General features: G+C 43.9%; 1 protein-coding gene across 1 annotated transcript in view; it reads right to left on the bottom strand.

The window, feature by feature from the left end:
* Nucleotides 1-13,541: 13,541 nt before the first annotated feature.
* The window catches only part of efr3a (EFR3 homolog A (S. cerevisiae)), a 77,932-nt gene continuing 69,526 nt past the window's right edge, over nt 13,542-21,947 (bottom strand). Inside the window, 6 exon segments of the mRNA XM_032531884.1 lie at nt 13,542-15,262; nt 15,365-15,414; nt 15,510-15,613; nt 16,433-16,479; nt 17,996-18,030; nt 18,518-18,597. Coding sequence (XP_032387775.1) covers nt 15,157-15,262; nt 15,365-15,414; nt 15,510-15,613; nt 16,433-16,479; nt 17,996-18,030; nt 18,518-18,597 — 422 coding nt within the window. The 3' untranslated portion in view covers nt 13,542-15,156.

The following is a 21,947-nucleotide window of genomic DNA, read 5'->3' as shown; positions in this document are numbered from 1 at the left end:
CTCGCTCTCTCTCTCTCTCTTCTCTCTCTCTCTCGGTTCTTTCTCTAGCTCGTCCTCCACCACTTGTTTATCTGCGTTAGCAGCTCTCTCCCTCCCCTTTCTCTGCTCCTGATTTCTTTCTCTAGCGCGCTCCACCACTTTGTTTTATCTACGTGAGCATCTCTCCTCTCTCTCTCTCCTCTCTCTCTGTTCTTTCTCTAGCTCCTCCCCCTTTGTTTATCTAGCTTTAGCATCTCTCTCTCTCGCTCTCATCTCTCTCACTCTCTCTCTCTGTTGCCTTTCTCTAGCTCGCTCCCCACTTTGTTTATTCAACCGTAGCAGCTCTCCTCTCTCTCTCTCTCTCTCTCTCTCTCTTTTCTTTCTCTAGGTTTGCTCCACCACTTGTTTATCTAGCTTAGCACCGCTCACATAGCTCGCCAGGATACTGTAGCATAGTGTTGTCATAGAACAAGATGCTCTTGGCGCTAAAACAGATGCCAAGTGTGAACATAACCTGAGGTTATTTACTCTAACTCTCCGTTACCCCCATGATATTTTGTACACAAAACATATATATACATAAGACCGCACTGGGCTCAATGTGCCTACAAGATCTGCAAAGATTAATCGATTATTGTCAACATTACTTAATTCAGTATTTGATAATTGACTATCTGTTGATATTTTCTTCATATTTATCTCTGATTCCAGCTTGTTAAATGTGATAGTATATCTAAGGGGCTATATAATATATATTGATATCTTCTGGGACAGGAAACGAATATTTGAGTTGTGGACAAACGAGACATGGGAGACGCGTCTCTGGCTTTTTTGGAAACTCTGATCCACATTGTTTTCCCCATTTTCTGCATTTTAGCGACCCCAAAGGTAAACCTAAATGTGCGGTTTGTCCTGCTGCAGACTGGGACTGGGCTCAGATAGACGGGCCTGTCTTTCGCCTGGGTCCCTGCTGGGGAAAAAAAAAGGTCTGTGGGTTGACCGACATCCACACTACAGCCAACAGCACGGTAAAACTGATCAACTCCACTGGGGCATAGTTGTCCACCAAGTACGCTCTACACGTCCCTGTTAGTGATGGCGTTGCATATCTGGCCACCAGAGACGCTCTACAACGTCCCTGTTAGTGATGGCGTTGCATAGTCTGCCACAGAGGACGCCTACAACGCCTGTTAGTGGTTCGTGCATAGTCGTCCCCAGAGGACCTCTACACGTCCCTGTAGGGATGGCGTGATAGTCTTTCCACCAGAGGACGCTCTACAACGTCCCTGTTAGTGATGGCGTTGCATAGTCGTTCCACCCGAGGACGCTCGTACACGTCCTGTTATTGTGCGTTGCATAGTCTGTCCACCATAGGACCTCTACAACGTCCCGTTAGTGATGGCGTTGCAAATCTGTCCACCAGAGGCCTCGGACAACGTCCCTGTTAGTGTGGCGTTGCATAGTCTGTCCCCCCAACCCCCCAGAGGGGAAAACGCTCTAACACCGTCCTGTTAGCGGATGGCGTTGCATAGGCTGTCCACAGAGACCTCTAAACGTCCCTGTTAGTGATGGCTTTGCCATAGTCTGTCACCGAGGACGCTCTACAACGTCCTGTTAGTGATGTCGTTGCATAGTCTGTCACCAGAGACGCACTACAAACGTCCCTTTTTAGGGAGGCGTTGCATAGTCTGTCCCCCCATACTCTCTACAACGTCCCTGTTATGATGGCATTGCATAGTCCTGTCACCAGAGGGACGCTCTACAACGCCCCTGTTAGTGTTTGCGTTTCATAGTCTGTCCACCAGAGGACGCACTACAACGTCCCGTTATGATGGGCGTTGCATAGTCTGTCCCACCATCGGACGCTCTACACGTCCCCGGTTAGTGATGGCGTTGCATAGTCTGTCCACCAAGTACGCTCTAACAACGTCCCCGTTAGTGATGGCGTTGCATAGTCTGTCCCCAGAGGACTCTCTACACGTCCCCGTTAGTGATGGCGTTGCATAGTCTTCCCCAGAGGCCGCTCTACACGTCCCCGTTAGTGATGGCGTTGCTAGTCTTTCCACCAGAGGCCCGCGCTACAACGTCCCCGTTAGTGATGGCGTTGTGGGGGGGGGGGCATAGTCTGTCCCCCAGAGGACGCTCTACAACGTCCCCGGTTAGTGATGGCGTTGCATAGTCTGTCCACCATAGGACGTCTACAACGTCCCCCGTTAATGATGGCGTTGCATAGTCTTCCACCAGAGGACGCTCTACACGTCCCCGTTAGTGCTGGCGTTGCATAGTCTGTCCCCCAGAGGACGCTCTACAACGTCCCCGTTGTGATGGCGTTGCATAGTCTGTCACCAGAGGACCTCTCAACGTCCCCCGGTTTAGTGGATGGCGTTGCATAGTCTTTCCCAAGAGACTCTCTACAACGCCCGTTTAGTGATCGCGTTGCATAGTCTGTCCACCAAGGACGCTCTCCACCTCCCTGTTAGTGATGGCGTTGCATAGTCTGTCCACCAAGGACGCCTCTACAACGTCCCTTTAGTGATGGAGTGCATATTCCTGCCCCCGAGGAACCTCTACAAGTCCCTGTTAGTGTGGCGTTGCAGTCTGTCCACCAGATGACGCTCTACACGTCCCTGTTGTTAATGGCGTCTGCTATTCTCACCAAGACGCTCTACACGTCCCGTAGTGAGGTTTTCATAGTCCTTTCCACCAGAGGACGCTCTACCTACGTCCCGGTTAGTGTGCGTTGCATAGTCTGTCCACCAGAGGAACCTCTACACGTCCCCTGTTAGTGATGGTGTTGCATAGTCTGTCCACCGAGACGCTCTACAACGTCCCTGTTAGTGATGGTTTGGGTTTTGCATGTCTGTCCCCAGATGACACATCACCCCCCCGTTCTTTGAGCTTTTAGTTCTATTGCAGCAAATTCATCTTCCTCAACCCTGAAGTGTCTGTTCTTAAAATAAATACAGCCCTTTCTTTTAAATAAAGGGTTACAAGTTTCTGTTTGCTGATGCATCCCATCATGGTCTTTCCTTCATGTCTATGCTTCAGGAACTTTTTAAATCTTTCAATAGTTTCTAAATTCTAAATAAATAGTTTCTAAATTCTGCTATATAAATAAATGGCCTTTTCTCTAAAATGTCACTTTAATTTGAGATTTGCAGACCTGACGTAAGCATCCGTCTGTAGCCCTTTAATTAACGCATCTTAACTGCATTTTTACCATGTCCATGTCCCTTTGTTGAGTATTTTAAATCGTCCCCAGAATGCAGCCGTCCCTTCACGGTGTTCGGCGGCGACGGGCGAGCCCGGCGGGAGGTGGCGGGTCTGGGGGAGATGCTGCGCTGCCTGACGGGCCGCTGCCCCCATGAGTACGAGATGTACGGCTGCTACTGTGGACAGGAGGGAGGGGGACAGCCCCAGGACCAGCTGGACAGGTCTGCAGACTAGGAGAAGCAGGGGGGACATTTTACTACAGGGGTCTTAAAAAGATTCGAATTTAACCCTCGTGTTGTCTTCCCGTCAAAATTGAAAATCAACACTTTTCTCACTTTTATTTCACGTTTTCAACACTACGTAACACTAACTTATTAACTTCAGTTTTACAGTTATTTTTGGAGTTTATGGTCAATAAACCTCATTTATAGGAAATTAGACCTAATGTTTGAGTTAGAAAAGCAGAAATTAGGAATTATTGAGACTAAAATTAAAGGAATGGATGTTGATGATAATCACAGACTGGAATATGTCAACTTTTACTCAACACTATTTCAACAACACTTCACTTTGTTTTACAATGCTATAAAATAGAATAAGACCCAAAATTAATGAAAGTAGAGATTTGTACTTGGCAAAGAGCGTTGGAATCAATCATGTTATTTTGGGGAATTAAAAAGAACATTGATATAGGACAACATGGGGACAACATGGGGACAACATGGGGACAACATGGGGACAACATGGGGACAACATGAGGGTTAAAGAAATGTCAGACCTTCCTCCACAGCACTGTAGAAGAAGGTCTGACCATGCTTAGACTGCTGTTATATTAAGCTGATTTGAAGCTGATGACATGTACCTGACCGTCCTCGTCCTCAGGTGTTGACCACTCTCCGTCCTCGTCCTCAGGTGTTGACCACTCTCCGTCCTCGTCCTCAGGTGCTGCTTCTTCCACCGCTGCTGCCTGAAGCAGCTGGGCTCCATGGGCTGCCGGTCCGGGAGGAGGCTCAGCGCCCACGTCTCCTGCGACCACGGGAAGCCTCGATGTGAGTATGCCACGTTGTTGTTGGCTACAGCCAATCAGGTTACAGCACAGGAAGACACAGGGACGTCACAACAACAGCTCCTTTTCCCTGAATCTGACATCAAATCTGGTCTGAGGATCTCATGTTAGCTTCCCGAAAATAAGGAGTTCATTCACTAAGATCTACAGGGAATCTCGGACCAGATCAACCTGCACATGCCCCCGCTGAGTGTTGAAGATTTAAAGGTCCCGTTCTGTAAATTATTATTATCAAGCAGATTGAGGTGGTAAAAAAATACTGTGAAAGTATGAAAACGCTTAATCAAACGCTTAATCCACACAGCCCGCATTGAGGAACAGAAGGCCGTCAGGACTTCTGTTCAGTTGGGACAGAGTTTATTCGGGAAGAGGTCTTAAAGACACAGGCGCTGAAACTAAAGAATTGCTTTAAGATCATTAAAGCATGTAAATATGTTCTAGTAGAACATCCAAAATACACGTATGAACCTTTAATGAGCAAAATATGGGACCTTTAAAGGTCCTATGACATGGTGCTCTTTGGATTCTTTTATATAGACCTTAGTGGTCCCCTAATACTGTATCTGAAGTCTCTTTATATAGTCCTTAGTGGTCCCCTAATACTGTATCTGAAGTCTCTTTTATAGACCTTAGTGGTCCCCTAATACTGTATCTGAAGTCTCTTTATAGACCTTAGTGGTCCCTAATACTGTATCTGAAGTCTCTTTTATATAGACCTTAGTGGTCCCCTAATACTGTATCTGAAGTTTTTTTATATAGACCTTAGTGGTCCCTAATACTGTATCTGAAGTCTCTTTTATATAGACCTTAGTGGTCCTAATACTGTATCTGAAGTCTCTTTATATAGACCTAGTGGTCCCTAATACTGTATCTGAAGTCTCTTTATATAGACCTTAGTGGTCCCTAATACTGTATCTGAAGTCTCTTTATATAGTCCTTAGTGGTCCCCTAATACTGTATCTGAAGTCTCTTTATATAGTCCTTAGTGGTCCCCTAATACTGTATCTGAAGTCTAAGGCAGAGCAGGATACCCAGGGCTCGGTTTACACCTACCACCATTACTAGCCACTGGGGGGGGCCATAGGCAGGTGGGGGGGGGGGGGGGGCATATCATGTTAAAAAACCTCATAAAGTCCACAAGATTTGAGTCTATTTATTTATTTATTTATTTCAAGATTAATTAGAAGTTTTGTAATCTGCGCCGTAGTTGACAGGACTTGGCTGACGTGCTTCAACAAAGAGTAGAATAAAGGCCAAACTCACCTTTTATTTTGAAAAGATCCAGAATCCTTCCACTTGTTGATGCTTCCTGTCCCGTGTGTCCCTCAGGTCAGGGTGTGTCCGTCTGTGATAGGCTGCAGTGTGTGTGTGACAAGGCGACGGCAGAGTGCATGGCGGCGGCCCCCTTCAACCACAGCCTGCCGTCGCTGCAGTGCCGCGGCCCCGCGCCCCCCTGCCGCCGGGCCAGCAGGCCCCCCAAACCACGGCTTTCCCCCCAGTCCAGCGAGGAGCCGCAGGGGGGACACTCGAGCGGGAAGACCGGCAGCTCACTGGACACGTCACGGGACACGAACACACCGCCGCCACGCCGGGAGCAAGACAGGTGAGAGGAGCAGGAACTCGAACACATCACTGCATTTTATAAATAATAATAATATTGGTCACTTTGTCAATATCTACAAAACTTCATCAGGGCCCGAGAACGTAAAAATAAGGGGAGTGGAACCTGTCGTTTCTGTAAATATTATTAATTTTCTGCTGTGGAATCACATTTTTGAGGAACTTGGGATTGTCAAACAGGCAAAAAGATGCCTTAGATTACATGTTTGTACACACACACACACACACACACACACACACACACACACACACACACACACAACCACACACACACCACACACACACACACACATTCTCTTCAATGAATTTCCTTATTTTCATGACATCCATGTAGATTCTCACTGAAGCCATCAGAACTAAAGACATGAACACATGGGAATCATAGACTTAAGAAAAAAAGTGAAACAACTGAAAAACAATGTCTTAGATATTCAGTTTCTCAGTAATATAACATATATACTGTCATATATAAAAACACTATATTTTTAGTTCTGTCTGCAGTGATGAAGGCTCTGACCTGCAGGACAAAGAGACCCCCAAGAACCCTCTGGCTGGATGGTCCAGCAGCTCCACCCCCCCTCCTCCTCCTCCTCTTCCTCCTCTCTCCAGCGAGGAGAGCAGAGAGCCGCCCAGAGGGACACACGGCGGGATTCAAACCCACAACCACAGGCCGAGTGCAGGGCCGATCCAGGGCCAAAGACCAGCTGGGAGACCGGGGGGGACAGGACTGGGAGGGACGGGACCGGGGGGGACCGGGGCGAAAGAGGAGGAGGAAGAAGAGGAGGAGGAGGAGGAGGAGGAGGGGGGAGAGGAAGAAGAGGAAGAGGGGGGAGGGGAGGAGGAAGAGGGAAACTAAAAGCCGGGTTACCCCCAGTGCACCACGAGCCTGGTGCCCCCCCCCCCCCCATCTGGTCTAAGGATTATTTGTAATGATTTCTTTAAGACATCTGTAAACTAGTCTCAGGAGAGCAGCTCGGAAACTTGGACATAATTACATTTTTAAATCTCCAATTAGAGTTTTTAGCACTGACTTAATGTAGAGCCCAAATCTGCCCCCCCCCCCCTCGTGGAAATAAAAGACCCGGCCACCCGGCTAAACCACGTTTCGGGGGGGGGAAACCCTAAAAGGAGAAAGTCCTGCATTCCAGTAATAATGGTGACTTGTGAATACTTGTTTAAAGAGCATTAACAGATGCTTTTGTTCCTAATAACAGAAGTTGTAATTTGTACAAAAAAATAACGTCATTTATTTTTACAGATTTTTGACATGAAACAACTTCTCCAGATCACATTAAAGAAAAACTATAAATTAAAGCAGACATCCATGTGTTGCATCTTTCTTTAAAAAAATAAATAAAACTGTAATAAAGACACCACAGCTCGTCGGTATTGATAGAAACAATTTATTTATGTCTGGAACATCAATCTCAACACACATTATTAAGTAGAGGCTTTGTGATGAATGGCTGAGGCTCTGCTGCCACTGGAGGAAATCTTTTAAATACATATTTCATTTCTGTTGGTTCCACATATTCATTTATTTAAAGATTATTGTTTGGGCATTTTAGCCAGGTTACCAGGTGATCTAACCTGGCGCCCATTTTGGCTTTTTTTTTTTTTTTTGAAGTTGTTAGAAATATTAACAGCAAAGTAACGTGAACGGAAGGATTTTCCTAACACGTTAGCCCTAGAATCATTTCATCAACCCTGAACCTTCAATTTACAATCTGTCTAACTCCGCTATGTAGACTGTATTGCAGATTTTTTTTTGTGGGGGGGGGGGTGATCAAGGAGAGATACCTATGATGGATTTGAGACTAAAAAAAATTGAAATCTCGCAGGACTCATAGTGCTTTAACCTTTAAAGCCGTTCGCATGGTGTAAACGGTGGAAAAAGGTTAACTTTCGGGGTTCTGCACATGTGGAACCATCAGAACTCAACAGGAAATGGTGGGTTCTTAAGTCAAAGTGAAACTTGAGCAGAACCCCGTGAGCGCCGTTAGTGGTTAAACTCCTCCGTGTGTGTGTGTGTGTGTGTGAGAGAAACAACGCTGATTTTCACGCAGTCGAACACAGACGCGGTGTCTCGACAACTGGCACAAAGACGCACAACGCTGCAGCACAGACGCGAGGAAACATCGTCAAAAGCTCGGCTGGTTTCTGTTCGTCTGTTCTGCCGAATTCAGCTGGGAAACTGAAAAAGTCCCCTTGAAAAAGTCCATCACTTCATTATATTTCAAGTGATTTTTTTGTGTCCAGCATCCTGAAGTAAGACTGATTTCTCCTCTTGTCTTTAAAGGGTCATTTTTCTTTTTTCCAACCTGGGGCCTCATTAATAAAACTCTGCATGGATTCTATTGGAGTCATAGCACCAGTACAGACTCTTCTCGTCATACATACGGATGTGCACGAGTCTCACGCTCCTCCCAAGGCCGTCCCATATTTGTCCTAATAAGGTCCTTATCAATCAATCAATCAATGACTATTCCAGCCTTGTTAAGGAGCCCTCGATGACCAATCATGAAACGGAGAAATAGGGGAAAAACCCGATTCAGTGATTGTGAGATGGAGGTTTTCTTGCTAAATCTGCCAGGCTGTTGATTGGTTGGAATCCACAGGCCATCTGGGACTGTAGGGCTGTTTATTAATTGTCCCGATGACGAGGTTAATTAAGTCCAATAAACCGATACTGGCTCCATCAGGGTCTAATTAACCCTTGTGAGGTGTTCGGGTCTGTTGGAACCCTATTCACTGGTTTTTTTGAGAGGAATGAAGTTCACTCACCCAAGTTCACAGGTTTTATAAATGAGGCCCCAGGACTATTTTCTCCATGCATTGGTGTCTAAGTGACTAATGTGAACAAAGATCTTTGAAATTGGTCCAACAGTGAGCTGGAACGCTGTAACCGGCAGCCGTGAGCTGGGCTGAAACGTAACCGTACAGGGCAAATGTCCTTTGTCAGTTTGCATCCACTAAAAGATCGCTATCACCAAACCAACCAGACTCCATGTAAATAATCACTACTTTTAGCATGTATAGAGCCAGCATATCTCCACCAGACTCCATGTAAATAACCACTACTTTTAGCATGTATAGAGCAGCATATCTCCACCGGACTCCATGTAAATAATCACTACTTTTAGCGTGCATAGAGCAGCATATCTCCACATGAAACTGGGTAAATTAATAGTTTATTTTCACCAAAACCAGAGTGGTGATTGTTGGAACAGTGGAAAGATGAACCAAGACGGCTTTTGATAGGGTTATTTTTGTTTCTGTCGTCTTTGAATGAATTGTGCTTTAAGACAATAAAATGACTGTTTATTAACATGGAGTCTGGTGGGTTTGGTGATGGTGACTTTGGGGCTGTTTCATGTTAAACTAAAAGGATCTTACTCTTTAACTAAAAGCTCTATCTCTGTAGGGATACTTTCCATAATGTTGTCAGACACCTATGAATCTGAGCCTGTCAACGGCAAAAAAACAGCACTGTTAGCAAAAGAGATTTCAGGGCTGTGTCAGGTTAAACAGAACTTTTAGTGGATGGAAATTGAACATAATTGCCCAATAACTCACTTTGCTGTTGTTGTTGTTGTTTACGGTCTCGCTTAATACTAAACAAATGTCAAAGATTGTTGTTCCCATCAGCCCCTGAAGACACACAAACATGGGAAAACAGGGTCCAGGTTGAAAAACCAAAGCAAAGTGACAGGATTTTAAGACTTGATGGTGACTTTAACCACCGGCCAGGAGGGACTTTTGACAGTTTCACACGCAGTTATTCTTGAATACAACATTTCACAAACTAAACATTGGGGGAAAATACCTCTGATGATCAAGTTGTACCGACAGACTCTCTGTGCCCATTCATTTTTGCTATAGTACCAGGTACACAGTGATCAAAGTGCAAACATCATGTTTCATAATAACAGTTATTAAACTGAGCTAATCAAGCTATATCTATGAAATATACTTTATTAAAAGTAGCAGTGATGAGTCATTCACAGACAGATGATTGAGTCCTGCATCCAGCTAAGCTTTGGGCTGATCTCAGATCATTTGCTATGCTAATGAGTTAACTATTGACCCGGTAGTTGCAGCTGGGGACAGATTCAGGATCAGATTCACTCAACTACATCTCCCACATATCCATTCAATAGTATTATTTTAATGAATGGGTGAGGCTTTTCAAACTCACATTGCAGCCAATTTAATAGCCCACGACATATAACTTTGGCATGACGTTTTTTGACAACTGTTGTTTGCCTGAAGAAGTCTGGGCACTTTGGGAAGTCTGTCTTGGGTTTTTTGATCTGGTTCTCAGATACTGTTTATGCAAAAATAATGGGAGTGAATCTGCAGATGAGTCTTCATTCATGGTGTAACTGAGACTCTGCAAGCTGCAACTTCTCGGGGAACATTGAACTCGAGATGCTAGAATTAGAGCAGATACAACTTTTCTTCTCTTTACTAAGCAAAAAAATACCTGACATCCTCTCACTAAAGATATGATATTCATGAATTTCTCAGCATATTTGAAATGATATACAACAGATAAAGTAACACTGAGACAATTTGTCCCGCATGGATAAGAACTGCACCGTCCCGTTGAAACCCTGAACTGTCGACTTCATCGTAAACAACGACAAAATGTTAACAACAAAAACAAGAAATACATTTCCCAATCTCTACCAGGCAACGATTCAACCATACAATGTACAAAAATATATGATATACTGCTATGATGACACATTCATAAAAGGAAGTGATCGTATCCAAGCAAACGCTGGCTAATTTTTACATTTTTCTTATCAGTTTGAGGAAAATCTGATTTTAGAGAATACTAATAACTTGTTAAGATGGATTCATGTTCCCAGTTGACGACGTGATGTTAATATACCGTGCAGTTAGTTTATATAATGCATGTTTCTAAGTCGAGCTACTATAACGATGATATTAAAATCAAGAGTTTGCCTTTAAAGCTAAGACGTTACGCAGATAAAAAAAATCACTTTAACGCATCGGTGGAGGAGAGGTCTTTACACAGAGGGACAATATCAAAAGAGATTTTATATTATCTTGAGGCTCAGAAAACGTCTACAAACGCTTCAAGTGATGTGTCATGTGATCGCTCTGCCAACCCCGCCTTTAGCCTTTAACGTTCAAAACCATCTGGAAACGTACAAACATCAATCAAACACACACAGCTTTGACAACGCCTCTCTCTTCTCTGACTTTCACATTCCCCCCCCCTCTCATTTCTCCATCGTTCACCATCTCCTTACACTCTGAACAGAGAGAAGGTGCATCTCTCTCTTCTCTCTCCTCTCTCTCTCTCTCTCTCTCTCTCTCTCTCTCTCTCTCTCCTCTCTCTCTCTCTCTCTCTCTCTCTCTCTCTCTCTCCTCTCTTCTCTCTCTCTCTCCTCTCTCTCTTATATATATATATATAAATATATAGTTTAATCTTTGAGGACATACTCACAAACTAGAAATAGTAATTTCCCCTTGATGAATATCTTCTGCTACGTTTCCTCCTCTCATTCCCCCTGCTCTGGCGTTTCCTCCTCTCATTCCTCCTGCTCAGACGTTTCCTCCTCTCATTCCTCCTGCTCTGGCGTTTCCCCCTCTCATTCCCCCTGCTCGGACATTTACCCCTCTCATTCCTCCTGCTCGGACGTTTCCTCCTCTCATTCCTCCTGCTCTGGAGTTTCCCCCTCTCATTCCCCCTGCTCTGGCGTTTCCCCTTCTCATTCCCCCTGCTCTGACGTTTCCCCCTCTCATTCCCCCTGCTTGGACGTTTCCCCTTCTCATTCCCCCTGCTCTGGTGTTTCTTCCTCTCATTCATTCCCCCCTGCTCTGGTATTTCCCCCTTTCATTCCCATTAGGAACCACTTCTGACCCGTTTTGAGTATGAATCTACGGGGTGTTTTGCCATTTCAACGGCCGCTAACTGAGACATCTGGCAACACCGACACCGTTTCTCCACCAGATTGCGTCTTAGCCGTCACAAAGTCCCGTTCTCTGTAACTAAGCTACTAACGTTACCATGGCAATTACCAGCAGCAGGCAAAGCAACTACCCCGCTGCCTCCTGTCTAGGGTTTGGTTGTGTTAGTTTAAACAGAGCTCAGTTCTTCTACTGCAGCTAAAAACCCTCTGGTGCATGGAGTTAACTTTTGACTCCAAACTCTGTTTAAAAACCAAAACGTAGCGATGTAAATGTAGCCTAATTTTCAGCCAGATGTTATCTTCCTCTTTATCTGTGTCGGCGCTCTAACCTGCGGCTAATTTCTGAGGACTCTGGTTACCTGGTCCTCAGATCTCTGCAGGGTAAATCCAGACAGCTAGCTAGACTATCTGTCCAATCTGAGGACTATGGTTACCTGGTCCTCAGGTCTCTGCAGGGTAAATCCTGACAGCTAGCTAGACTATCTGTCCAATCTGAGGACTATGGTTACCTGGTCCTCAGGTCTCTGCAGGGTAAATCCTGACAGCTAGCTAGACTATCTGTCCAATCTGAAACTACTTCTGAACGTACAATGGGACGACATCTTCCTCCCTGGCTAGCTAGCTAGCTAGCTGCCTAACTCAATCCGAGAAAAACAAGCGACAGAAAAACGACAGCAAGTGCGATTGAGATAGACTGAGGTTTTTGAGTTGACTTACAGTAATAGGAACTCTTTAAATCATACATTTCTTTATTATTTTGAATAACTGCTACTGCTAATTCTATGTTGGCTATAACTAACGTCAGTGGGACAGAAACGTCACTAGCTTCCCCCCAACAAGCTATCGGCTAACATGGACACAATGTCAGGCTGAATTGAAACAAAATGGACAACTAAACGCAAGTAAATAAGTGTTGAGCCAAAGGTATAGGTGCGGAAAACGTCCAGATATATGAATGTAATATATTTACATTATATTTAAGTGTGAATGATCAGTCGCATTTTATCCCAGTCCTCTACCAAAAGGTCTTTAAAAGGTTTTAATCCAAATTATTTTAAAAACAACATGAACACATTGGCTGATATCACTATATTCACACTCAGGCTGGTGATGGAGATTATCTACAGTTTCCTTTTGCGATCCTAAACATTACACTGAGACTACATCACGTGTCGGGTTTCTCAGACTAAAAACCAACGAAGAAGAGAGCGAGGAATGGAGATTGACTGACGTGATTGAAACTGACTGAGATTTTCTTTGAAAAGTCATACGTCCTAAGGCGATGTTCACACTTGGCGTCTTTTTTGGACAAGAAAAAAATTGTACTAGGTAGCTTTTGTAGTAAAAATAAACAAAAAGAGTTAAAAAAAAAAGACCCCAAATGAGTGTTTTTTTTGCTATAACAGCTGCTACAGTATCCTAGCGCTCTGTGGAGAGGTGCTAACGTTAGATAAACAAAGTGGTGGAGCGAGCTAGATAAAGAACAGAAACAGAGAGAGAGAGAGAGAGAGAGAGAGATAGAGAGAGAGGTGCTAACGTTAGATAAACAAAGTGGTGGAGCGAGCTAGATAAAGAACAGAAACAGAGAGAGAGAGAGAGAGAGAGAGAGAGGGAGAGAGAGAGGTGCTAACGTTAGGTAACACAAAGTGAGCTCCCTGTACAGGGAGCACCCGGTCATATCATATAACTCGCTATGCTCTGACTCCATTTATTCTTGTTGCTATGGAAACAGCAAGTCTGGCTCCGCCGCTTGTTATTGATTGGCTATCAAAAAAGTGCTGCACATTGGGCGTTTTTCAAAAGAAAACTTCAAAACGATGCTCCAGGCTGCAAAAAAGAATTCAGCAGTGACCATAGACTGTATATATGTGTATGTGTGTGTATGTGTATGTGTGTGTATGTGTGTGTATGTGTGTGTACACACACACACACACACACACACACCACACACACACACACACAGTCTATGGCATTGACATTTCAAAGAGCGCTCAGGACTTTTTTTTTTTAAATAGATGCTGGCCGATTCCAAAAAGACGCCGAGTGTGAGCAAAGCCTAACACGTCAACTATAACTTAACAATCATATTCAAACTCAAGTTGAACCATTTACCAAACAGGAGATAACAGTACTCAATGGTGAAAAAAAGGAATTTAAAAAAAGCTACTTTGGTCCGATTTCTGATTTGCAAAAGGCTCTGCGCGGCTACGCTGAAGCTCTCCAACGTCTCAGTCGGAGTATTTGACCCTTTCAGGAACATCCAAAGTAAACCCAAAACCACCAACCGAGCGCGAGCCGTTCCAACCGGACAGCGTTGGACACTAAACCCCCTTCAGCTCGTCTCTGTCGAGAGTCTCTGCCAAGCGGTTTATTGCTTTGGTTGCATCTCCCCACATGAAACAGAAGGTAGTCCTGATGCGTGTATACCTTTAAATGGCAAAGACTGAGTAGTCTGAACAGTGGTGAGCCTAAAACTGATCTACTTTCTACCACCCAGTGAAGTCATCGTCCTACGACAGCGGATATATATTGTACGTTTTCACCTATTTGTGACGCCTACTTATCAACATGAGAACACGTACTGAAGAGGCAGAAGCGGGGCTCTGAGTAAAAGAGCATCACACCGAAAAGCAGACTCAGGTTTTTAAGATAGAAACTGGTTTGAGCCGTTTGTGCGAGAGCGTAATTGTGGACTACGGTGTATGTGCTGTACAAGGTGTGAAGCTTTGGCCGGACCAGAGATGATTCTGCATCAGATGCATGCTGGGAAGCAACATCCGATTCAGCATCTAAACACTGAAATCTCAAAAGCGGAAGCTGTTCTTTTTACTTTTGATCTTGACTCATAGGACTCGTAGTCTCAGGGATGAGAATCCGGCAACAAAATACAGCAAATCAGTTAATGTAGAGCCTGAGGGTTCAACACAGGTCTGCTTTAGGCGAAATAAGGGATCCGAGTATTTAAAAAGAGCAGAACGAGATGGTTTTAAAGGATTCAGAAGTACCGTTTTAAGTTTTAAGACGTTTTAGGCTCTCAAAGGAAATGACAAACTGAGTTCAGAGTTGGATTTAGAGATAAATTAAGTTTAGTTTTAGCTTTATATCAAATTGAAAATTTGAAAACCTGTTTTGCTGCATTTTGCGTGACGGCCTTGTGCTGGTCTGAGTAGAGGAAACTTGTGATTGTGTAGTTATTTGTCAGCATTTTGCATTCCTTGTGAAGATTTGTGTGTGTGTGTGTGTATATATATATATTGTGTGTGTGGTGTGTGTGTGTGTGTGTGGTGTGTGCGTATATATATAATTGTGTGTGTGTGTGTGTGTGTGCTATCAGTAGACACACAGGTCTGGAAACTTCATTTCGTAGACGGGGACCGACTGGTGCTGAGTGTGTCCCGATGAGATGGAAACCACTCCGGACGGGCTGGGTGGAGGCCTGGGGGGGGGGGGGGGGGGGGTGGTGATGGGAGAGGGACAAGATGTTACATCTCAAAGATCTTTACGTCTGAGCTAAACAATATGGAAATGTCCTGCTTACCTTATTGTGAGTTCAAAGATTTGAGCCAGCCGGTCGTGCAACATGTTCGCCTAAAGAAACACAGCGTTCAAAGTTGAATTATCTTAATAAGTTTCCCGACACTGTAACGTCACCGCTTTACTCTCTTTGAGATGTGGTTTTCTACCTTGGACTCGCAGTGGGCGGCAATCTCCTCAAATGGAGCTTTCTGGAACTTCTCCATCACCTGACGCCTCTTCTCCCTCTCCTGCTCCTCCAGACCCGTCGTATCTGGAAACAGGACAATAACAATAACGTGCCAAAAAAAGGTTATTTAGCTTCAATCCCCATTTTTAATATCTTTATACAGTATATTTTATACACCACACCACACACACACACACACACACACACACACACACACACATATATATATACACACCACACACACACACACACACACACCTACATATATACATACACACACAAACACACACGCACTCACATACACACACACATACATACAATATATATACATACATATACATATATACACATATATATATACATACATATATACACAATATATACATACATATACATATATACACACATATATATATATATACATATATACATATATACACATATATACATATATACATACATATACACACACACCACACACACCACCACACACATATATATAAACGTACACACACACACACCCACACACACAACATATATATAAACGTACACACACACACACACACACCACACACACACACTACAGAATTAATTTTCAGCCCAGAAAGACTTTAAAGGAATAGCAGAATTTTTAAGAATTGCTGTCATTTACATCTACGCCAAATTAAATAGTTTTCTCTTCAGCACAACAGTAAAAATCTATTTGAACTGTTTTATAAAAATAGAAACGTTGACAATGATATTAGACGTCTCCGGCCGTGTCCCTGTATAGTCCTCGGGACATTACTGTGGACATGTTGGCTTCCTTTCAGAGACGCTCGGGGCCTAAAGGACGAGCTCCTGACTAAAAGCCGACATTTGATTTGCATTCAGGAAGACACTCCAGCGCGTCCACAGACTCACCGATGGCTTTCTTCAGGGTCTCGAACGTGATCCCTCCGCTAGTGGGACTGCAGGGGGAGACGACAGAACCCCAACGTGACATCAGCACACAGAGAGCATGGCAGCATAGTCAGGGAGGGGGTCAGGGACGGAGGTCTGGGACGGGGGTCAGGGAGGAGGTCAGGGACGGGGGTCAGGGACGGGGGTGGGGGGCTGGGACGGGGGTCGGGGGACGGGGGTCGGGACGGGGGTTCAGGGACAGTAAACGCCAAAAAAAGGGTTGATTATTCACTTTGTGGGGTTTAGGGTAAAAAAGGCGAACGAAAAACATAAAAAAAAAAAAACTTTCAAAGCTTTGAAAAAACACAGAAAAAGTTTCTAAAAAAAAAAGGGGGTAAGAACCAGTGTTCCAAGTCCGCTTTTTATAAGCGATTTTGGGGTTTGTTTTTTTTAAAAGTCGCTACAAATATTGGTAGTCGCGGGTTGCGTTTTTTTTGGGGCTGTCACTAAAGTTTGGTTGCTTTTTTGGGCTTGTTCCCAGCTTGTTCTTGCCGGGTTTCGCTCGATCCCGCCCCTTCCCCATAAACACTATTGACAGCAGCGTATTTACCACCCACCTCCTGCTTCAATTGGCTGACCCAGATGGAAACGAGTCCAGCCAATCAGGGGCCCAGCAGGGCGGTCTGTTGTTTTCGGTTAGGAAAATGCGCGAGTAGCGACTAATGGTGACGGGACTGTAGGAGAGGTTTTGGAGGAAATGCCCGGATAAAGAGGGGAAATAGGGGAAAGAAGTTAACAAAAGATGGGAAAAAGAGAAAGGAGGAAAAGAATGGTTTCAACCCGTCGTGGGAAAAAGAACAACTCAAAATCACTGTGAAAAAGTCTCTATATTTCAAATCCATCAGTTTCTAATGTTAAATAATGTTTAAAGGTGGTTTAACCCCCTCCTGTGGTCATGGTCCTGAAGATCAGGGGGAGGACATTGATAAACTCTAGCCTACCGTGGGGACAGTTTACCAATCACAGTTTGATTTATTTTTCTCTTCCAGGATCTTAGGGGGGCTCCGTAGGAAAAGTCGCTTATTTTGGGCTTGTTTTCACACGCCTGGTTGCGTATTTGTCTCGCGAGATCTGGCAACACTGGTAAGAACAACCCCCTGTCAAAAAGTGTCAACATCATAAAAAATCATCAAAAAGGTAGAAAAAAAACAAAAGTCTTAACGTCGAAACCGTCAAAAGCGTTAAAAAAATGCGATTAAAATGTCAAAAGCATCAAGCACGACAGCGCATTCAAATCAAAAAATCATTCAACAAGCTTTCGCCAAACTTTGTTTTCTTCAAATGCTATGAAACTGAATGAAACAGACCAAATTCAATGAAAGTAATCATTAAATTTACCAAAGATCATCCATGTATATACCGAAATGCCCCAAAATAACATGGATACATGGATGATATCCATGTTATTTTGGGGCATTTTGGTTGAAAGAAATCCATATTTCTGATATTAAACACTCTGAAACCGGACAACACAAAAGGTTAATGTCATTTATGTTACGACGATGGATGTGTTGTTATATTTACTTGCCCCGGGCCAACAGGCAACCGTAACTACTGAACTGTGTTGTTGGAAAGGAACATTTAGACTGTAGATTTAAGATTATTGTGTTATTATAAGTTATGTATTGAGTTGGATGAAGTGGAAGCTTTGATATTTATTAGCAGTCAACCGAGAGACAAAAGTCTCAAAAGGATCGTGTTTCCTGACACACGGTTAGGATACAACACCGGGGGGGGGGGCGGGTTCTTCTACATATCAAAGCGTATTGAGATACAATAACATGACTTATGATTTGAAGCAGGCCTTTGGAAATGTGTATTTTTATTGCCAGACTCAATCAACATTGTCATGAATTAAGCATTTAGCACGTGTTCCTTTGTTTCACTTGAAGATATGTAACCCTCATGTAGCCCTAGTACAGACTAATGGTGTCATATCTGTCAAATTGAACACCATGGTATACCGTGAAACCAGAATATGTCGCTGCAACCCCCCCCCCCCCCCCCCTCCCCCCGGGGTGGGTTCTCATGCTAAATTAGACCCACCTTGTCTGGAAGGCAGTTGGACACGATGTCCACTTGAAGGGAGATTGTGTCCACAAAACTCTTTCTCCTGGTCAGACGGTCTTCATCTGCAGAACGAGAGACAAACCCAACACAGATTAATCCATCCATCCATCATCCATCCTCCATCCATCCATCACATCATTATCATCCTCCATCCATCCATCCATAACCATCCATATCCATCATTCATCATCCATTATCCATCCATCAATCCATCCATCCAATCCATCCATCCATTATCAAATCCATCATCCATTCATCCATCCATATCCATCCATCATCCATCCATCATCCATTATCCATCCATCATCCATCCATCATCCATCCATATCCATCCATCCATTATCCATCCATATCCATCCATCCATCCATCCATCATCCATCCATCCATCATCCATCCATCATCCATCCATCCATCATCCATTCATCCATCATCCATTCATCCATCCATCATCCATCAACTGGACTTGGTAGAAGCTGCTTCAAAGACGTCTTGTCTCTCATCTGAGAGACTTCAGTTCTGACTGACCGGTAGGGAAACCCAGCTCGTTAACTTCTGTTGGGTCTTTGTCCAGATGATCGATGCTGCTCTGCTCGTTAGTGCTCCTGGCTGTGGGAACGGTCGTTGGAGAAACCCGAGGTCAGACTTGATCCCCGACAGACCGGGGTTATGTAAAAGTGGATGGGGGAATGCAGCCAATAGGGTCGCTTCCTTAGTCCCAAATGTCAGCTCTGTCAAGATGGTTTGAGTAAATAGACTACTTTATATAGAGCTTTTCTCCTCTAGTCGACCCTAGTGGTAGCCACCATCCATCCTCATTTACACACACATACAGGTCTTGGTTGCCATGGAAGCTAAATGTTCATGGCACAGCATCAGGAGAAGTCCTGATTCGAGTCCCACTTATGTCGAGCACACAGTGATTTCAGACTTGACTTGAGACTCCAGATACGGGACTCATGAACAATCTTTATATCTAGCAAATGTCTCGTGTAATACCCTTCCCTGCGCGACCTATAACCTCCCAATAAAACAGGGATGCCAAACTCAATTTCACTAAGGGCCACACTGGAAAAGATTTTCACAATAAGGGCCAGACATGATGAGTGTATTGACATGCTTTAAGTTAACAAAACAAGGCAAAGTGCAAGTTTACTAACTTTGTATTATTGCTTGTCTAATATAGCTTTCTCCCATTCAGTTTGATCGACATAAAACCCTAAAAAAGTTTCTTATCCCAGTTCATAACTAGTAGACTGTATGATATTATTGGACAGAGCATGTGTGATGTCACCCATCGGTTTGTGGAGATCTGATATGAGTCGTTGAGTTTGCCGTTAAGGGCGCAGCCGTCCTGGTTGAGGATGTGATTTCTCCCAAAATGCACCACAGAGCGCCACAGGAAGTCATTTTTGCCTGTGGCCATCAAACTTTATAACTCCTCCTCTTGAGTATCTGACACCACACACACACACACACACACTTGCACTTACTTACAATTACTTTTCACCATTGCAACGCCTTAATTATGTTATTTATGTAAATATTGTATCATAATATTCCTTTAACTATTTAAATATCCCCACTCCTTTATATTTCTTTATTTCTTTATTTATATTTCTACTATTTGTGCAACTGTAACAGAGTTTCCCTTCAGGGATCAATAAAGTATTTCTGATTCTGATTCTGATGATTGTATACGAGAGGGAGGAGTGAGAGAGGGAGGAGAGAGGGAGGAGCCCTCACACTCTACATTACACACTTTCACTGTCAATCACATCATAGCCACGCCCCCTAAAACACCCCCTGCTTTATCGCCGATCTTAAAATCAACGCGACCATAATTCTAAAAATGATCATTCTGTGTTGCAGAAGACTTCAAACTAGTCTCGACTTTAACTTCAACTGTGATGAAAATGAAAATAATGTATGAAAATACACTAAAATACAACATATAAAGTATTGTTTAAGTCCTTCAGGCTCTGATAAACCACCCAATAAAACTGGAGAAACCAGCTCAGACAGGCCGAGTGTGCACTACCTGCCCAGCACCAAATCACATGTTCGGTTTTGGATGTCCCCCCCCCCCGACCGCACTGAGCACGACAACAAACAAACTACTCCAGTGTTCTTGTCTACATGTACTCACCGTAACATTTCCAGATGCAATGCAAGCAAATAGTTGTAGAAAAGATCAATTTGATTTCTTTGTACAGTACGATGCGACATCTACACACAACAACAACTGCTACTACACTACTGCACCACTGTAAACAAGAGGACAGGATTTCTCTAGAGTGGGTCAGCCATCTAAGGGTGTAGGATAGTGGTTGTATGTGGTTGGCTCGTGTGTCTCTCAATGGAAAAACATCTAAGATGGAGGGTTGTTGGTTCTACTCCCTTTGTAGCTCAGTGGGTTGACATCCACTGTCCCACAGGACACATTTCATCAGCTGCGGATCTGCCGTTGAAATATTTCATTTGACACCGTCATGCTTATAAAGGCATCTTATAGCTGTTCTTACCGCTACAGCAGAATAATCTCAAGTGTCAAATCAGTACCTCTCTTCATCAGGACGTCTCATCCTTTTAGGTTTTATTCATTTATTTATTTAAATCTCACTGCCACAGAAATGAGAGCTCTGTAGTATGCAAGTAAAGTCCCACTCATAGATGTAACTTGAAGATTGTTTTAAAGAAGATAATTCAACTTTTTTTGGTGAAAAAACTACATCAGGCACAAACTATTAATTAAGGGGATCTTAAAGCACTGTGTTCCTTTGTTATTGTTTCTTAAAAGCATGGACGGAGCCCTCAAACGGTTACGCAGAAGGGATGAAGATAGTCTTTGTTTTGATCTAGCACTGCAGTCCTCTATAACTGTGTCTGCTGTGTTTCCAGCTAAACTAAACCCGGCTTTAAAGAGACCCTATTACTGAGCGCTTGGGGTCTAATACAATAGGTTTACATCATTAGATGATGTAAAAACATATGTGTCTCACACTGCCCATTGCAGTCTGTCTGAAACACTCAGTCTGAGCTCTTCCTGTCTGCTCTGATTGGTCTACTGGCCCAACAGGTTGTGATTGGTCAACCAAATTCAAACCTGCTGCTTAGCGGACTGTGTGCTTGCTCAGGCAGCCCCTATATGGGCAGCGGCAGACCCTAAAACGGATCTGCTTGAAGGGTTGACTCCCCATGCTTGAAGGCATGGGGAGTGGGGATTGGTTAAGGTTAGGAGAAGACCACCAGGGTTAGCCAATCAGAGGCAGAACAAGGCAGACTAACCACCGGACCAGCATCTACCATGCAGCACATTTGAAAAACTGGACTGGCTTTCTTAATCAATGACATCACTAATAGAGGAATTCAAATGGGAACAGGAATGTGGGCGAGCTGATTTTAGGG

This window comes from Etheostoma spectabile, chromosome 12 (genome assembly GCF_008692095.1).
Source record: "Etheostoma spectabile isolate EspeVRDwgs_2016 chromosome 12, UIUC_Espe_1.0, whole genome shotgun sequence".
Taxonomy (NCBI): Eukaryota; Metazoa; Chordata; class Actinopteri; order Perciformes; family Percidae; genus Etheostoma; species Etheostoma spectabile.
Note: the sequence above shows the minus strand (reverse complement) of the source record. Positions and strands in the feature narration are given on the sequence as shown.